Source organism: Anguilla rostrata, chromosome 3 (assembly GCF_018555375.3).
Source record: "Anguilla rostrata isolate EN2019 chromosome 3, ASM1855537v3, whole genome shotgun sequence".
Lineage (NCBI taxonomy): Eukaryota > Metazoa > Chordata > Actinopteri > Anguilliformes > Anguillidae > Anguilla > Anguilla rostrata.
The window spans coordinates 63,155,168-63,173,341 of record NC_057935.1 but is presented as its reverse complement, the minus strand read 5'-3'; the positions used below and the strand labels follow the sequence as shown (position 1 = coordinate 63,173,341).

General features: G+C 39.9%; 2 protein-coding genes across 6 annotated transcripts; one reads left to right on the top strand and one right to left on the bottom strand.

Annotated features, from left to right (window-relative positions):
• Positions 1-6: 6 nt before the first annotated feature.
• On the bottom strand, positions 7-3,733 carry mcts1 (MCTS1 re-initiation and release factor). The gene is made up of 6 exons (XM_064329262.1): positions 3,568-3,733; positions 3,024-3,176; positions 2,639-2,736; positions 866-999; positions 629-696; positions 7-219 (listed from the first exon to the last, which is right to left on the bottom strand). The coding sequence occupies exons 1-6, from the start codon at positions 3,576-3,578 to the stop codon at positions 138-140; spliced, it is 546 nt and encodes a 181-aa protein (XP_064185332.1). The 5' UTR covers positions 3,579-3,733; the 3' UTR covers positions 7-137.
• Positions 3,734-3,745: 12 nt separating this feature from the next.
• cul4b (cullin 4B) lies at positions 3,746-17,972 on the top strand. Of its 5 annotated transcripts, none has more exons than XM_064329248.1 (21): positions 3,746-3,884; positions 4,668-5,105; positions 5,747-5,862; positions 6,414-6,517; positions 6,995-7,064; positions 7,177-7,250; positions 7,550-7,712; positions 9,194-9,283; positions 9,628-9,710; positions 10,797-10,864; positions 11,206-11,324; positions 12,494-12,686; positions 13,415-13,519; positions 14,483-14,593; positions 14,719-14,804; positions 15,074-15,181; positions 15,298-15,411; positions 15,509-15,614; positions 16,066-16,238; positions 16,405-16,557; positions 16,711-17,972. In XM_064329248.1, exons 2-21 carry the CDS (start codon positions 4,934-4,936, stop codon positions 16,804-16,806), a joined length of 2,304 nt encoding a protein of 767 aa, XP_064185318.1. In that variant the 5' UTR covers positions 3,746-3,884; positions 4,668-4,933; the 3' UTR covers positions 16,807-17,972. The 5 variants fall into 5 exon arrangements, with proteins under 5 accessions (XP_064185318.1, XP_064185317.1, XP_064185315.1 ...); XM_064329247.1 differs by lacking the exon at positions 3,746-3,884 and adding an exon at positions 3,987-4,247 and having other exon boundaries at positions 15,089-15,181; XM_064329245.1 differs by lacking the exon at positions 3,746-3,884 and adding an exon at positions 3,991-4,247.
• Positions 17,973-18,174: the final 202 nt, after the last annotated feature.

Below are 18,174 nucleotides of genomic sequence, written 5' to 3'. Positions count from 1 at the left end.
TGAGAATGCCGTAAATGCAAGGTTTTATTGTGCATCATAATTAAAGCCTCCGCCAGTTAGTTACACGGTTGAGTCCATTGATGTAAACAGTAGACAGCCAGCTCTGAGGCCTCGGTCCGGGAGTTCCATGCCTTCGGTCACTTATACGTTTTCATGTGCCACAGTCCGTCGTTCAGGTAGTGGACATTTTCGATCCCAATGCCCTTGTTGACCTTCTCTCTGTTTCCCAGAGGAAAATGGTAAAGAAATTATTCAGAAATGTAATCGTCGGAAACGAAAGAGAAGACTGTCATTCTTGAAGCTATCGACTGTACTTCAGCTCATTTTTTTCAAACCACACTTTTTCCAATATCTATTTTACCCTCCCAGTTTTAGGTTTTTATTTCCTAATTAGGAAAGTATAATCACATACAAAGTCCCCATCCCATCACTGCAGGGTCCTCTGTCAATCCAGGGCATACCGCTACAGTGAAAACTACTGCTTAACAGGACACACAATCTGGCATTTTTACTGCACATCTCCCAACCAAGAAGCACTGCCCCTTTTCATTAAAAAAAAAACACATTTTTTTCCAAATTTTCAAAAAATCTCAAAGCAGCAATAAATTCCAAACAACAGAACACTTACATGTTTTCTGCTGACATTTTCATAACCCCAACACAGAGTGCATGTTGCTTACCCTCAGCCATGATGGCCTGTGACAGAAATGTTAAAGAGGCCAACAACTTTGAAATATGTGCAAAGACTCTGAGCATTGTGAATACAGTGGAATTGAAACCTTCTTTCTAAACAAATAACTGTTATCGCACGTATAACATGAATTGCTTTCCACAGCGGAGTACATCTGATATCTGTAAAGGATACGACCACTGTATCTGTGGCAGCTGGGTATAGTTTGGCACCAGGAGATGTCAGTCCCGGACACATGATATTGGCTCCACTGAGGACAAATTTGATGGCTCCTTTATCTACCTGCTGATGTGGAAGAATGAAGGGGTCTGGGGAAAAGGTTTTAAAAATAAATCTCTGCAGTTTATTCAAAAATGGAGTAGGTAAGCTAGAGAGAGTGCACACTGAAACAGGACCAGGTTAAAAACTAGTATATGGCTGGACCTAACACACGTGATCCAGCCGACCAATGGTGTAACTTTATAACTCGGCCAACCAATGGTGTAACTTCATCACTCACTCAGTCACTCAGTCAGTCACAGACATTCGCGTTTGTAGGGCTGGCCCTGGTGGTGCGGTCCAGCCAAAAAACATTTGTTTTTACTCACTGTGTATGCACACATTATGGTGGGACATTTCAATAATTTGCAGAGGTCAAATACAACAGTAAAAATATTTTAGTTTACCACTGGCCCTATGTAATGTATATCCCATGTAGTGAATTAAAATTAATAATAAAAATAACATATTAAAAGTAACCTAAACAAAGGACCCCTCACTTGGTGGATTTAAAATGGGCTCGGTGGATTTAAAATGGGCTCAGTGTCAAATAGTTCGTTATTTTTTCCAACTGGTTCTCACATTACAGTACAATACACTGATAGGTAAGTATGACAAACAGCAATAGTGCAGACTTATGAAAAAGACTTTCAAAGAGTGCTATGGATAAAAACAAATAAGAAATGTGATTATTTAATCTAATTTGAATTTAGTTTCAGACATAAGACTATCAAGGATATATGTCAGCTTTTAACAGACAGTTGGGTCTTTAACATTAAGGCGATGACCTCTTTCTCTTGTCTGGCATAGGTGTTCTAACATGAAGTAAGACTCCTAATGAAGCCAGGTAACATAGGGTAAGCCTGCATTTCTTAAACCAGTTTTGTGGAATACCCTCCATGGACATTAAATGTCTGGACATTATATTTTTCAAAAATATATAGCATATATTCTGTAATTTTGGAGTCGATTTTACTGCAATATGACTATACATTTGTATGTAAAATTTGTATGTAAGGCGGAAGTGTAGTTTAATGGGTAAGAAGTTCTTCATAGGTTTGATTCCCCGGTAGGACACTGCCATAATTACAAGGTACTTAACCTGCATTGCTTCAGTATATATGCAGCTGTATAATTGGATGCAATATAAATGCTATGTAAAAAGACGCTCTGGATAAGAGCAACCGCTAAATGGCTGTAATGTAAGTGTATGTGGGGGAAAAAACTCAGTATTCGGCATTTCAAAATGCATTTCATAACATTTAAAATTTTCTGGGGTACTCCCTCTCCATCTTTGCTAATGTGTGGTGAGTTTTCTGAAGCAAAATGGCTGCTGTGCATCACCCAGGTGGGTCCTACACATTGGTGGTGGGTAAGGTGAGTTCCCCCTGACTGTAAAGCACTTTGAGCATTCGGAAAGGTGCTATATAAATGCAAGGATATTATTATTATATTATTATTACTGTATACATACAGCTACATAACAGAACTGCTCACTTGCTAACAGCCCATGTCTGATTTGTTAGATACCAAATAATCCGCATAGAGTAGGCTATTTGATAACTGACTGCATTTGTACATGGTACCATGACATTCCTATGACAATAATCAATTTACCTACTTTACTATTACAGAATATATTAATGAGACAGTGCAGAATTAAGTTAACACAATAATGAGAGGCCTTACATTTATGCAGCAATCTGAGTGTGGGGTAGAATGGACCTTCCCTCTGTCTGAAGAACAGCAGCTCGCCATTTACTGTCAGAATTTCAATGTGTTCATGGCTGCAATCAAGACAGACCGAGGAGAAGCACACTTAATTCAAACCCTTCAAAAGTTGCAATGACCGCAAATCCTAATACAGTGATATTCCTAAACTCAACAAAAACCAAGTCATTTAGGTCACAAGTGTAATGAACGTAAAACCTTGTTGCAACATTACGATACAATTTTGATAATCGTAATAGCTGAATGAATGTAAAGCACATCAACATAACGGTGCACACAGCAAATACAATTATGCCGTTCTATAAAAATTACTTAAATAAAATATTGGACATGTTGGGCTTACCATCGCACTATTTTGACAGGATCCTTTTTTGGCATTATATGGTTTAACCATGATTCGATATCTGGGAATTGGTCCAGCAGTTGGTTTTTGATGCCCTTGATCACGGAAGTCTTCAGCTGAATGCAGTTGGAAACATTCTCTTTTTCATCAAATCTAAAACGAAACCATGGACAAATGTCTGAAATTAAATCTAACAAGAGCAGACAACCTAAACAGATTCTTAGCCATCTAACAGACAGCTATAAAGTTAACCCACGTTACTGAATCCATACTACCAAGCAAGGCGATTATCTGTATTTGGTTAGCTTTCTAAATTAGCTAGCTGCAATCACGCTGAAAAGCTTTATGAACAATTCAAATGCATTTTACTAGCCAGACAGAGCAGTTGAGAACGTTTAACAGTAGTGTTTAAGAAGCAACTAGGTTGCTGGCAGAATTCCCATATCTAGTGTTAGGTAGCTTGCTTAACTAGACTTGAATGGAATGTCTCTTGTGTTGCTAACTGACTAGCCGTACTATGTAGTAAGATAAAAACAAATCCTACTTTTTAAACATCCTTGTTCGTCGATCCCCGGGAAAATTCTCAATTTGTTTATTCTTTCAAGCTCGTATATGCCAATACCAATATATGTTAATAGCAAATAAAAACGTTCAATCGTGCGTCTCTGAACATCCACGCTTCAGTTCTGACACACAGCTTTACAGCAGATGGCGTTTGATATTTTCAGTACGGCAGTGTTGATTCGTTTACGTTAAAACGGTTACCATAGAGTGGCAGAGTATCTAGATTACCAAAATAACATCAGATGGAAAACATCCACAGAACATCCCTTGCTAACTGCTAGTTAGCTAACGGAAGAGGTAAGTCAAGAATGGAAAAACGTAATGTGCTTTTAAGCATGACGTACATAGCAAACACTGGCAGTTAAGAAAAGTTTATTAATGTCGATAAATCCAAGTTAAATGTTTGGTTATTTAAAAATTTACATAAAATACGTTTGTTGAAATTTCAGTGAACTTCAAGTTACAAGTTTGGCACGGCGCCATCTCGCGGCAAAATTATACCATAGTCAAAGAATCATTAATACTTGTAAAGTACCTATGTAGCGACATTGCTAACATTTGCTAACAGCAAATAAAGTAGCTAACTTTAGCTTGCAAGCTATCTGTTTGCTAGTCAGCTATTACTTTTGCTGCATTTACGCATGGAGCCAAGTACTTCCGGTGGGTCAATTTAGTCGTATTTGAAAGTTAAACTTATTTTGGGGCTTTTCACAATAGGTACATTGATTTTTCTAATTCATGTTTATTACGGAACTTAAATTGGATAAACGTTATGTATTGTTGCTTGCTAACTGAAAGATGATCTCACCATTTTGGGGGAATACGAGAGCGTGCAAGAGGAAGCAGTAACCAGCCATCTTTCTTCTGCCAATAACAAGAAAGAGAGGGGGTCTAAGTGGAGCAGTAGTTTCAATATAATACATGTTTCCAACTAAAAAGAGACGTAGCAGATCATTTTAAATTTCTGGAAGCAAGGTTCTAGAAAGTACAACGCTTTAACGGTATATTCAGAGGCTCTTAGGGTTAGCTAATAGACTGCCTGTTTGAATTTATAATTTCTTTTTTTCATGTTTCCAACAGGTTTATCTTCCCCTAATCCCCTACCGCCAACTCAGGAGGCTAGAATAGCAGCTTCTGATGGTAATAACGGCACGGGCAACATTTTAACATCCAAGAAGAGAAAACTGAATAGCTCCGAGAGGGAAGACATTGATTCGATTTCTCCGCCTCCCTCTAAAAGCAATAGCCATTCTTCCTCATCGCCTTCGGACTGTTCCACTTCTCATCACATCAAAAAGAAGTTAAGATTCGAGGACTCGGTAGATTTCATTGGACTGGATGTGAAAATGGCTGAGGAGTCTACTTCGTCTGCATCATGTTCGAACAAGACTAAAAACGTACTTCTGGCTGCTGGTATCGGGCATCATGCAAATGGACTGACGAAGACCACAGGTTCTACTACCTTTTCCAACAGCAAACCTGGAGCCGCAAAGAAATTAGTTATCAAGAATTTCAAAGGTAGCAACCCAACAATCTGACTTTCTTAGTATTGTTTTTTTTTTTTATTATCTAACGAAAGGTTCTGATTATTCACTCATTTCAACTGTCAATTCCTATAGAGCTACGCATTTAGTATTTAACAGTGTTAAATTGTGCATTGTTTCTATACCGCGGTACATTTTAATAACATTCTTTCATTGTTCGCTGTTTATCGACCTGTATTACCTGGCATTTCTGAATGACAGTACTGTCAAAATACTTAAGCGAATTAACCTCGGACCGGAACTTGTTTTGTAGATTTATAAAGGAACTGTCGTCGGAAGTTCGTCTCTCATTTTTGTATTCTTAACCTTTTTACGATTCACAGTTAATGACGTTGTATGTGTAGGCATGTACAGGCATCACTACAGTTATAACTTTCAGAACCTTTAGAATTGCCCCTGATTATAACGCAACTTTCTTTTAGACCTGCATGCCATACATTTGTGTTTTCAAGAAAACTGAAATTGCTTGTAGTGTAAGGAGCCCAGCATGGTCAGACTTGATTAGTTTCTTGATATATGCCCTTTTCTAAAAAAAAAAACCTGTTCTGCTACACAGTGACAATGGAGAGTGCCTTTTTTGTAAACAAAGGCCTCACTGCCACATTTTGATTGCAGATAAACCAAAATTGCCAGAAAACTACACAGATGAAACCTGGCAGAAACTAAAGGAGGCCGTGGAGGCCATTCAGAACAGCACTTCTATCAAGTACAATCTTGAAGAGCTCTACCAGGTAGGATAGGGACACTTCACCTTTCCACAGTGGTACCTCAATTTCCTTTTGGTGGTGATGACAGCCATACCCTTCGTGCTTTCTCTCTCATTAACCTTTGCGGCCCTCCAGTGAGGTCTTGATGAAATGTGCACTTCGTATTTGTGGTTTTATAACTTTCGTATTATTATGTAAACTAAAAGATTTTGTTTCCTGTCAGTAAACCTGTTGGACCCAACAGCAATTTAACCATTTAAAACATTTCGTAGGGCAGACGGAGGGGGAGGGAGGGTGGCATGAAATTCTGCTGTTATGTGCATCATTATAGCAGTCAGCCGTGTAATAGTGCTTTTCTTTATTCATGTGAGAATAGGTACCGGGAAGTACATTGGGTTTTTGTGTGAAACATTTTAGGACCTTTGAATACTGTGAGTACTCGAATATGTCTGTAGTGGATTTTGCTAAAAATGTGCTGTGTTGTGTTGAATCGGAGGGAATATGTGTGTATTATGCTGCAGTTTTAGTTTTACTGATATTACTAATGCTCTGTTTTTTCCCTCCCAATTCCTCAGGCTGTTGAGAATCTCTGCTCCCATAAAATATCTGCAAAACTCTATAAACAGCTACGGATGGTGTGTGAAGACCACATAAAAGCACAAATTCATCAGTTCAGGGAATATCCTTGTGTGTTTCGGGATAAGGGTGTTGGAAATGCAGTTTTGCACATGCAGCAAAGTTGTGTTTATGCAAGTTATTTACATTATACTTAAATTGGCGAACTATGTCTTTCAACAGATCTGTGCAAAGATGATTTGTGTACATGTCATACTGTATTGTTATGATGTAACTACAACTTTTGAAATGCAGATATTGAAATGGAATATATATAAGGATACTATGTAATACAGGGCAAGAGAGTGGAGAATTTGTTTGAGCACCTGAGATTTGTGGAGAGATGAAACTATTCATTGTCATACTTCAAGTGATCGGGGAAAAAAAAAAAAAAAAACTAATCATTCTGAGGTCACTTTGGACAAGGGCTTTGATTACCAGATAATTACTTTATTGTAATCTTATAATGGCATTGGCAGAAGATTTACTATTGAGAATAGATGCAGTGCTACAGTATTTCTTTCTTTAACTCCACTTCCACGGATGCTCTGGACAGTGTTCTTTTCCTGAAGAAGATAGACAAGTGTTGGCAAGATCACTGCAGACAAATGGTAATTACATTTTTCTGATTCAGTTTTTATGATAGTAAACTGCTTAATGAATTAAAATTTATATCTGGGGTTTAAGTTATGTAATTAAACCTTTTTTTGTTTTTTTGAACAGATCATGATTAGAAGTATTTTTTTGTTTCTGGATCGAACATACGTTTTGCAAAACTCAATGCTGCCCTCAATTTGGTAAGTACACTCACAGATATCCGTTTCACCATGAGTGTAACTTCAGGATATTCTATGAATTATAAGACCATTTTTGTTTGCAGTTGTATGTATCTGTGCACAAAAACAAGCTACCTTTTCACTCGTCTCACTGATTAATGAAATGTGTGTGGAGAGTTATAGTTTAATGCTGTAATTTTATAAACTGTCTTAAAGTGCCCCCCCCCCTCCACTGTTCAGTAGAATGTTTTTGCTTGCTACCTCTGTACTGTGTTCCGCCTGCTTGTGACCAGCATTAACTTGAGTGCACACCTTTCCAGGGACATGGGGCTGGAGTTGTTCAGGTTCTACATAATCAGTGACCAAAAGGTCCAGTGCAAGACAATCGATGGCATTCTGCTGCTGATCGAGAGGGAGCGGAGTGGGGAAGCCATCGACCGAAGCCTTCTGCGCAGTCTACTGAGCATGCTCTCTGACCTACAGGTGAGGCATGTGGGGCCAGGACTTCACCTGGGTTCAGCAGGATGCATAGTCACAATGTCTCTACGGCCATTTTGTTATCAGTAATTTCAGAAGCTCACACTTCAAGAAAGCACTTTAATTGCTTTTTTCATTTTCTTACATTACATCTCCCAAGAACTGAAATTACTTATAGAGGTCTATGAACAGATTTCTTTTTTGCGTGCACTTTGGCAGACCTCCAAAGTTTAGTTTGTACAACAGCACTATGCCTCCTGGGGTTGTATGTATATTGCCTTATTATCCTTCTAAAAATAATGTTTATATTATTTTCTGTTGAAATTGTTTTGTATGGCGAATGCAACTAAGAACAAATACCCCTGTGCTCAATGAAATAAGTACCAGCATGATGTAAATACTTGATATTTATGGGGCCCATAATTTTTGTTTAAGGATGAGCCCCACATTCTCGTATTGAATTTAGGCCATGGATGGTAGCTACATAGGGCAATGCTCAGTTGGCAATTGAGTTACCCAGGTGTGGGAGGAATTGGTCCCACATTTTATCACTCTCTTGCAACCAACCCCCACACACACACACTACCACATATGGATAGTCCCGACTCCGACTGCACTCTCTGTGAGCTTAGCTGTAGTCAAAGTTAAAAGAAGCAAGCTAGCGACACGTCTTTTGGAGGTGAACCACAGATGTTTACATTCTCCTGAATCTGCTGTGGGGTTCGTGCCATGAACCCAGCTGTTGTCGCAGATAGTTGGACACTCCAAATTAGGGTGAGAGAATTGGACATGTTAAACTGTTTGAGTGCCAAATTTATATTTAAAAAAAACACAGATATTTCTGTTTATAATTGGAAATAAACACTGAAATGAATATGTTCACATGTATAGCCTCTGGAAAAAGAACATCTCTGTAAACAATGCTTTGAGTTACTTGAAGTGTATTTTTTTTGCTTTGGACCATAAACCTCCAAAAGCTCTGTACCTGCAAATTTTATATTTTCAGGAACTCCTCTTCATATTACTGTATCTAAAGATCTGGGCCAATCAAAAACATAAGCAGAAAGTGAAATGATGTCAGAAACCCCAGAAATTGAACAATTCGTTTAAATGACATGGTGCAGAGAGAATAAATTCTACCAATTCAATGTTCTGGTGAATTAACTGTTTCGTACATAGTATGCTGATCCTTGACTTCAAAAAGTCTTTATCTCAAAGATTGTTAATGAATGATGCTTTACATTTACGAATATGATGATTGGGCATTTCATTGCTGAATAAGACCAATACTATCCAAAAGCTACGAGTTACTCTAAACACACACACACACACACACACACACACACACACTCAAACACACAAAGCCAGGTCAGTTGGATTTGTAATTAATGATTATGTTCTGGGTCTCGGTGTACGTTTTTTTTTTTTTGTTTTTTTTTTTGTTTTAAACAGTTGAACTAATTCCAGAAATCTCCTGCCCCTGACAGATTTATCAGGACTCATTCGAGCAGCGCTTCTTGGAGGAGACGAACCGCCTGTACGCTGCAGAGGGACAGAGGCTGATGCAGGAGAGAGAGGTGATTTATTCTCCATCAGGGAAAATGGCCGAATATCACTGCAGAGTGCAGACCGTGCAGCCTTCTACTTCACTCCCAGACATTGTGTCCCCAAACAATTTTGCGCATATTGACAGTTTCTTATGCTTTTTTTTTTGGGTGGTTGATTCATAGTGTTGGGTTGTTTTAAACTTGGTCTATGACAACAGTACTCTATGAATGGTTTTAAAGGACGATGGCACCCTGCTTTCAAAATGTTGGTGTTCAGGCTTTTAGACCCCCAAGTTTCTAACATTGAATTCTGCTCAGTGCTGCCTTTTCCCTTCTGCCTCATTTTAATTCAAAGTCTGTATCATTTTCTTCAGGTTCCTGAGTACCTCCACCATGTTAATAAACGTTTGGAAGAGGAAGCAGATCGAGTCATCACATACTTAGACCAGAGCACACAGTAAGTGTGGTTGTTTTCTTTATTGTATTTTTTGCATTTTATTGTTCAAAAATTAAATTAAGGATGTTTTCACCCAGAGTAGTATCTGTCCATCCAGATAGTTTTGCTGAAATGTGACAAGTTTTCTAGATAGTACGCACCTCACCTTTATCTTTGTGTGGCCTCAGAGGTGCAGAAATTTACATTGCACTATATACACCAAATACACTATATGTCCAAAAGTATCTGGACTCCCCTTGGTCTGGGGCTGTTTTTCATGGTTTGGGCTAGGCCACGTGGTTCCAGTGAAGGCAAATCTTAATGCAATGACATTCTAGATGATTCTGTGCTTTTAATTTTGTGGCAAAAGTTTGGGGAAGGTCCTTTACTGTTTCAGCATGACTGTGACCCTGGGCACACAGCGAGGTCCATATAGAAATGGTTTTGTCGATATCGGTGTGGAAGAACTTGGCTGGCCTGTGCAGAGCCCTGACCTCAACACCATCCAACACCTTTGGGATCAATTGGAAAGCCAACTGTGAGCCAGGCCTAATCGCCCAATCAGTGCCCGACCTCTCTAATGCTCTTCTGGCTGAATGGAGCCAAATCCCTGCAGCAATGCTCAAACATTTAGGATAAAGTCTGAGTGGTGGTTGTTACAGCAGCAAAGGGTGGACCAATTCTATATTAATGGCCGTAATTTTGGATGAGGTGTTGGATGAGCAGGTGTCCACATACTTTGGCCATGTAGTGTATAATCCCGCTATTACTCACGAACATCCACAGCATAATTTGTGCTCAGTTTTATCTAGAACTACTACTACCAAAATACGCTAAAATTATTATCAGTATAATAACTTAATGTAAATTTTGGGTGCTTTGTGGCCACACAAGCATGGACCTGTGAGGTGCATTTTATCAGATTGAGCTGCAGTAAATTTCTAGAAAACTCATCACATTTCAGTGAAACTGTCTGGATGGACAGATACTATCCCGGGTAAGTGGAAACATACCTTTAGTTTCCTTTGTGGGTGAACTGCCCTTTTAAGCGTTGTATTCTGTCACTGAACTGATTAGAATTTAATCTGTGTCTCCGTCCTCTTGCAGAAAACCCCTCATTGCTACTGTGGAAAAGCAACTGCTCGGTGAACATCTAACCGCAATTCTCCAGAAAGGTATGACCAAAATCAAATCAGTGCCTGAATCCTGATCCAGAAGCTGGATATTACAGTGCTGTTGGTTGTGGTGCTTTTTATTTGCATGTGTTATTTTACCCAGTTAAACAAGGACATGCTGGTTAGGTTAATTTGGGGGGCATTCACAGGGCATTGCTGCAAAAGCATGTGTGCTCGGTCAACCTGCCCTGTATAAATAAAGGTTGATAAATAAATGCATTTGTATGTAGTGTGGGCTGACACAGAGCACAAATCAAGGAAATGTGTCTTTTTTTTGGGAGGGGGAGGAGCAGAGTGTAGAAGGGAAATCCCCACCCATTTTCTTTTGAAATGTTCTTAAGGTTTAAACCACCTGCTGGACGGTAACAGAATCCAGGACCTTTCTCTGCTGTACCAGCTCTTCAGTCGAGTTCGGGGGGGTGTGCAGGCCCTCCTGCAGCAATGGATCGAGTACATCAAGGTAGGCATGGAAACGCAGCTCCAGCCTGACACGAGACTCTGTGAGATGTTTACACTCGCATGTTGTGCCCCTCAGTCATGCGTGGAGTCTGCTCTGCCTCAGTATCTGGGGAAAACTCGTTCAGCTAAGCCCTGTAGATGGCAGCAGTGTCTAAAAGGGAAGTGAGCAAAAATGTTGTGTTGTAGTGGGGCTTCTGGGTTTGCTATCGCGGAAGTTCAGATGCTGCTGGGAACCAATTTTTGTCCAGCATGTGTCACTGCAGGAGCCATGATGAAATTTACACTTAGGAAGATAAACTTTAGAAGGTGCAATTAGAAATATCAGCTCCATTGGTGAAGTTATAGTGTTCTGTACCAGGAAGTCTTTATCAGGGTATGAAAAGAAGGTATTGAATTTATTCATTTTCAAAGGAGAGGTAATATGAGCAAGAAAGGCCTTGTTAATCATTCTAACTGAAACCTGTGCCATACGGGCCTAAATCAGGAAGTTCCACCCCCATCAGTGTCATTAAAATATAGTAGTGTGCCTGTCTTTCCCCTGTTGCCCCTTAAGCAAAATAATTTAGACACCCAGGTGTGCAGCAAATGATGTTGTCTATTCATTTTGGACAAGTTCATTTGAGGCATTGAAATAATAAATTATTTTATTTATACAGTGCTTTTATTATGTGACACCAAAGCATAGCATTACAATGGAATTGAATGACATAATAAAACTGAAAAAATAAAGTCTTGACTCATGTCAGAAATGCAGTTGGAATATCCAGTGGCCTAGTGATATGACTTCATTTCCACAAGAAAGTTGACTCGCGCTTAGTTGATGAAAGTGGAAAATGCTGTCTCAGGTGTCATTTCAGAATATCCCATAAATGCTCAAATGGGTACAGATATGGTAACCTAGGTAACATCAGTGTCAGGCTCCTCAGTCCATTGGGCAACGACGCTAGCTCTGTGAATGGGGTCATTGCAGAAACCTTCACTTTTAAAACACTGTTATGTTTCTGTGTTATGTATACTGTCTGTACCCACCAAGTGGAAAAATAAGAGCCTTTGGACTGTCATTGACTTGAACTTTAACTTGTTGAGCAAGTCTTTAGTGATCCTTAGATTGATTTGAGTGAGAGCAGTCTAATGAATATGGATCATGTTGGGTGCGTTGACATTTCACAGGCCTTTGGAAGTACAATAGTCATCAACCCTGAGAAGGATAAAACCATGGTGCAAGAGCTGCTGGACTTCAAGGATAAGGTGGATCACATCATCGACGTCTGTTTCCTGAAGAACGAGAAATTTGTCAATGCCATGAAAGAGGCATTTGAAACCTTTATCAACAAAAGGCCAAATAAACCTGCTGAGCTCATTGGCAAGTATTTCCACTTGAACGGTCTTAGACCCACTTCCCCCGCATCCAGTCAGCAACAGCAAAAAAAGCTTGTGCAAGTCTTGTGATCTACAATTGGCAGCTGTAAACTGTGTTGAACTGTTTGGTGCAATAGAGCCATTAGAATTCTCACACACTCAGTAGTTCTATACAGTTTATAGCTGCTGTACTTTGCGCATTGCCAAATTATGGCAGTGTGTAGCATTGTCAGTGGTATGTCTACCATAGGCAATTGTGTATGTTGTGGTGGGCAACTCATAGTGGTTTATTTGCAGGCAATATTCAATCCGTTTGGGCTTCTGGGAAATGGTTGCTAATTGAAAGGTAATTTTAGGGGCTGCCAGGGTAGATTTGCCAATGGATCGGGCATGAGTAAAATATTAAGAAATGTCCAGTGATCCTGATTGGCTTGGGAAGTAAAGATGAATCCCATGAGCACATGGTGAACGTTGACTGTTCAAGTCAGGGGAATGTCATTAAATTGCACTGATCAGGAGTCCCCAATAGCAGACACTATGGGATCCCTCATCTCATATTCTTGGGGAAGGCTGAGCTCTAGTTGGCCCGAATCCCTGAAGTGTTCTGTTGCATTGGTCTCTCCCAACAGTGTGCCCGGTACTCACAGACTGTCAAAGAAAATTAAAAACGGAATTGGCATTAAAAAAAATAAATTGAATGCTGTCTAAAATATGTATTTATTTGTTTTGCAGCTAAATATGTGGATTCAAAGCTGAGGGCTGGAAATAAGGAGGCAACTGATGAAGAGCTGGAGAAGATGCTGGACAAAATCATGATCATTTTCAGATTCATATATGGTGAGGTACTCGGGCTGTATTCACTATGCTGCTTGCTTGTTGCCATGTATTGCTGCTCACACAGTGCTACACAGTAATATGTCCACCATGTTTTGATGAACTTTGGATCGTGGTCTGTTCTCTTACCGATACCCCAGTGCAGTGACTGATGCAGTGTTCTGCACAAGTCTCTCTTGTGGGTGAGAAGTTTAATTAGTCCTTTCTCACTGTTGTCATCAAATCTAGGGAAATTGTCAGCCTAGAAGTAAGCTGTTCTTTTAAAGGATGGGGTAGAGGTGCGCAGGACAGTCAAGTTTTTCTACACTTTCTATATGCCTGGACTGGAAATAAGGGTCCTAGTCCCAACCATGAAAAATGGCCCCAGACCAAGGGGGTGTCCTGATACTTTTGGTTATATAGAGTATTTTGAAAGAGTTCCAGTTTATGAATACCTGCATGCTTCTTCTCAAAAACATATAAGCTGGGCCGTCTGGGTAGTGTAGAGGTAAAAGCACTCGCCTACCACTGCAGAGACCCAGGTTCAATCCCCGGCAGCGTTACTTCCGGCTTGGACAGATGTTCCTACGAACACAGTTGGCAGTGTTCGCGAGTGGGAAGCCGGTGAGGGTATGAGTCCTGATCGTTGCATTATCGACTTCTACTGGTTGGTCGGGGCGCCTGTTCAGCGGGGAGGGGATCTGGGGGAGATAGCGTGAACCTCCGCACACGCTACGCTCTCCTAGTGAAACTCCTCACTGTTAGGTGAAAAGAAGCGGCTGGCAACTCCACATGTATTGGAGGAGGCATGTGGTATTCTACACCCTCCCCAGACCAACAGAAGGATAGCGCATCGACCAGGACTGTGATACACAGGGAATTGGCATAACGACTAAATTGGGGATGAAATGGGAGAAAAATGGCAATAAAAAAAAAACATATAAGCTAACAAGTATTTCTTCATCCGTTTTGTCTTTTTACTAATAGGCAAAGATGTTTTTGAGGCCTTCTACAAGAAGGACCTGGCCAAGAGGCTGCTTGTTGGAAAGAGCGCTTCTGTGGATGCAGAGAAGTCCATGTTGTCCAAGCTGAAGCACGGTTAGTGAACACTACTTGGTGCAGTGCATCTCTGCATGTCCATGGCACTTCCTCTGCAGTGCTTGGAAAGTTAGTTTGTGTGCACTTCTAGTGTGGACCATGATGAATGGCCTTGTCTTTGTTAGAATGCGGAGCAGCCTTCACCAGCAAGCTGGAAGGTATGTTCAAGGACATGGAGCTTTCTAAGGACATCATGGTTCAGTTTAAACAGGTAAGAAAAGGAAACCTTTAAAAAAAAAAAAAAGAAAGGTCTCTCACGTGTTTGTATTCAATTAGGGAAATAAATATTTGAGATATGAAACAAATTTTATGGGCTTCCTAAATGTGAATATACATGGGTATATGGTAAATGTGATAAACTTCATTTCAATTTATAGACTAGATTATTTCAGTCACGTCATGTGCGTTGACATTCACACTACAAATATTCAGAATACTTTGTTTAGTTGTTCAACTAAAGTCATTTTTCTCTCTCCTGAGTATATGCAATGTCAGAACATCCCCGGTAACATTGAGCTGACAGTTAACATCCTCACTATGGGTTACTGGCCAACCTACGTGCCTATGGAAGTTCATTTGCCTCCAGAGGTTAGTGCTTCATTAATAATGGACCACTCGGAACTGATGTCTTCATGACCTCAGGCTTGCAATATGGCTTAAAACCTGTCGCCATTTTTTCAAGTGCTGCCGTTTTCTTTTTCCAGATGGTCAAACTGCAAGAGATTTTCAAAACATTTTACCTAGGGAAGCACAGCGGCAGGAAACTCCAGTGGCAATCAACACTAGGACACTGTGTGTTGAAAGCTGAATTCAAGGAGGTAACACAATGTAAAACATAGACAACTGCAATAAAAAACATACAGAGCAATAAGTTGCATGCGTTTACCTTTTCTGTTTTTGTTTGTTTCCTCACAGGGCAGAAAAGAGCTTCAGGTTTCACTCTTCCAGACGCTTGTGCTGCTCATGTTTAATGAAGGCGAGGAATTCAGCTTGGAAGACATAAAACTGGCTACTGGAATAGGTTTGTGTGTTTTCTGTTTAGCATGAATGGTTGGACTGCTAATCTGACAAGGGAGATGTTTAATTGATTCAAAAAATCCCATCTTCACATCCAGATCCCACTTTTGTGATGCAAATGGATTTATGTTCACAACTCTGTTATGTTCACAACTTTTTGTTTCATTTACGGCTGCATTGGGTTTGTTTTTTTGTTTGTTTTTTTAATATTATTTTATTACAGCATCTTTGACCTGAACTTGAGTAGACAGAACACAGATGATGCGAATAGCTTTACACTTTTTCAATGTGGGTGGTTTACAGCATAAAGTACTGTGCGACTGAACACAAATTTAACACAGCAGTCCCTTAGCAGTTTCACACAAATGATTAAAGACGGTGGGTTTGATATTATCTTGTTTTCGTGAAGACGCCCGCGCACATGGGCAAATTTGCATGATCATCTGTCTGTGCAGAGGACAGTGAGCTTCGGAGGACCTTGCAGTCTCTGGCCTGTGGGAAGGCTCGAGTACTCTCCAAAACACCCAAGAGTAAGGACGTGGAGGATGGGGACAAGTTCTCCTGCAACGATGACTTCAAGCACAAGCTCTTCAGGATAAAAATAAACCAGATCCAGATGAAAGAAACGGTACAGTGGAAAAATGTGTACAGGCACACACACGCATACAAAAGATCACTCTAGCACACAAAATGAAAAATGAGACTGCAAACACAAAGACGTTCTACAATACTTGTCAAAGCTCCTTTTTTGGATTTTTACTGCAAGTAGTTTTGATTGTCAATGCCTTCCTCAGGTGGAAGAACAAGCCAGCACGACAGAACGAGTGTTCCAGGACCGACAGTACCAGATTGATGCAGCCATTGTCCGAATCATGAAAATGAGAAAGACACTTAGCCATAATCTCCTGGTGTCTGAGGTGTACAACCAGCTCAAATTCCCCGTCAAGGTGAGTGAGGCACGCTTGCCCTCTGTTAATTTGTAAAGGTACGGTAACTGGAAAGTCCAAATCAGTGCTTTGCTTAAACTTGAGTGGGTTTACTTTTCAACGGCGTTGTTGGTGTAAGTGGCTGACATGACCTATTTCACTTTCCCATTTCAGCCTGCTGACCTGAAGAAGAGAATAGAGTCGCTTATCGACAGGGACTACATGGAGCGTGATAAGGAGAACCCCAATCAGTATAACTACGTGGCTTAGACATAGAGTGGGGCTGTCGGCTTCTCCAAGTACCCGGTCTCTTATCCCAAGCCTCAGTGGATGTCAGCATTATAGTGTCTAACCCAGCAACTGGCAACTGAACGGATGTGGCTCCCACAGAATGAGACTTTCTTAGGGGGGGTGGGGTGGGGGGTCAGTTTTCCTGTGGACTGCATGCCCATTAAAGAGAATATTGCCCGTTTTCAGATTGTTGGTCTGTGAAACAAGAGTACCCTGGACAAAACAACAAACCAAGCTTTTTTTAAGAAAAGAAAAACTATTTATTTTGAAACATTGATCTTTGTCCATTGTATGTTTATGGCAATCTGCTCCTTGTTGTTTTTTTTTTTTTTTTTTTTTTTAAGTCACCTTTATTTTAAATCACTGTATACCCCATACAAAAGATCTTTCTAACACTGCTCTTACCACATGTAAAAAGAAGAAAAAAAAGCATTCTAATAAACCTAAGTTCATCTGTTCTTCTTAGTAGTGTTTTAGAAACCTGTTGGATGAATGTTGACAGTAGGATTTAAAATATTTCTGACTCTTGCACAACTACTGAGGTCTGACGATTACAACGACTGCAATCTAGCATCACGTGACCAGGCCACTCACTTTCTTGCGAAATAATGGGATCATTATTCAATAGGAAACTATTCACTTCGTGCCAAATAAGACAGCACATTATTAGGATCTGTTTATGCTGCTAAGTTTTAAAATCTTTATTCACGTTGCTTATTTTTAATGTTCTCATCTATATCAGTTCTTTGCGTGATCTGAAATTTAGTGATGTCAAATCACTTGCATCTCAAGTATAGATTAGTTTGACTCTTCCGTTGTATTAAAAAAGTTAACGCCTTCTTCCCCTTTTTTGTCTCTCCCAAGCCACTTATTCATTGTTATTGGCACATTGCATATTATGCATATAAAAATGTTTATAAATATGTAGCGGGTTTGACTCAGTTCATTACAAATACATAGCGAATTTTTCCCTGTGTGATTCCATACCAATTCAGGTGTCTGACAAGCACTGCGTCTCTGCAGATTTAGGATTTCTGAGGTTGTTTGTGTGACTGTCATGCTGTCATTGAACTACTGTCTTTGTGTTTGAATGCATAAGCATTTATTTTTATTTGCCACATATTAAAGAAAGTGTGAATCTCTGCTTTTTTCCCCCATTATATATTTTGTATTCCAGAAAGTAAAGTTTTCTTTTGCCATGTGATTTTATTTTTTTTATTTTTCAAAGCTGCAGCCAAATTGGGTGTTCTGTTTTGGCAAGAAATATTGTGCGGTTAGCTCTGAAGGCCCGATGCTAAAATTATTTGTTTTATGGATTGTAGTGTGTAGACAATCGTTTGGTCCACA

Coding starts and splice junctions, on each gene's coding strand:
- cul4b (XM_064329245.1), top strand. Junction 12,687..13,414: donor TAAACCTGCTGAGCTCATTG/GCAAGTATTTCC, acceptor TTTGTTTTGCAG/CTAAATATGTGGATTCAAAG. Junction 15,615..16,065: donor AAAACTGGCTACTGGAATAG/GTTTGTGTGTTT, acceptor CTGTCTGTGCAG/AGGACAGTGAGCTTCGGAGG.
- mcts1 (XM_064329262.1), bottom strand. Junction 1,000..2,638: donor ACTCAGATTGCTGCATAAAT/GTAAGGCCTCTC, acceptor CCTTTTCCCCAG/ACCCCTTCATTCTTCCACAT. Junction 697..865: donor CTGCCACAGATACAGTGGTC/GTATCCTTTACA, acceptor TTTCTGTCACAG/GCCATCATGGCTGAGGGTAA.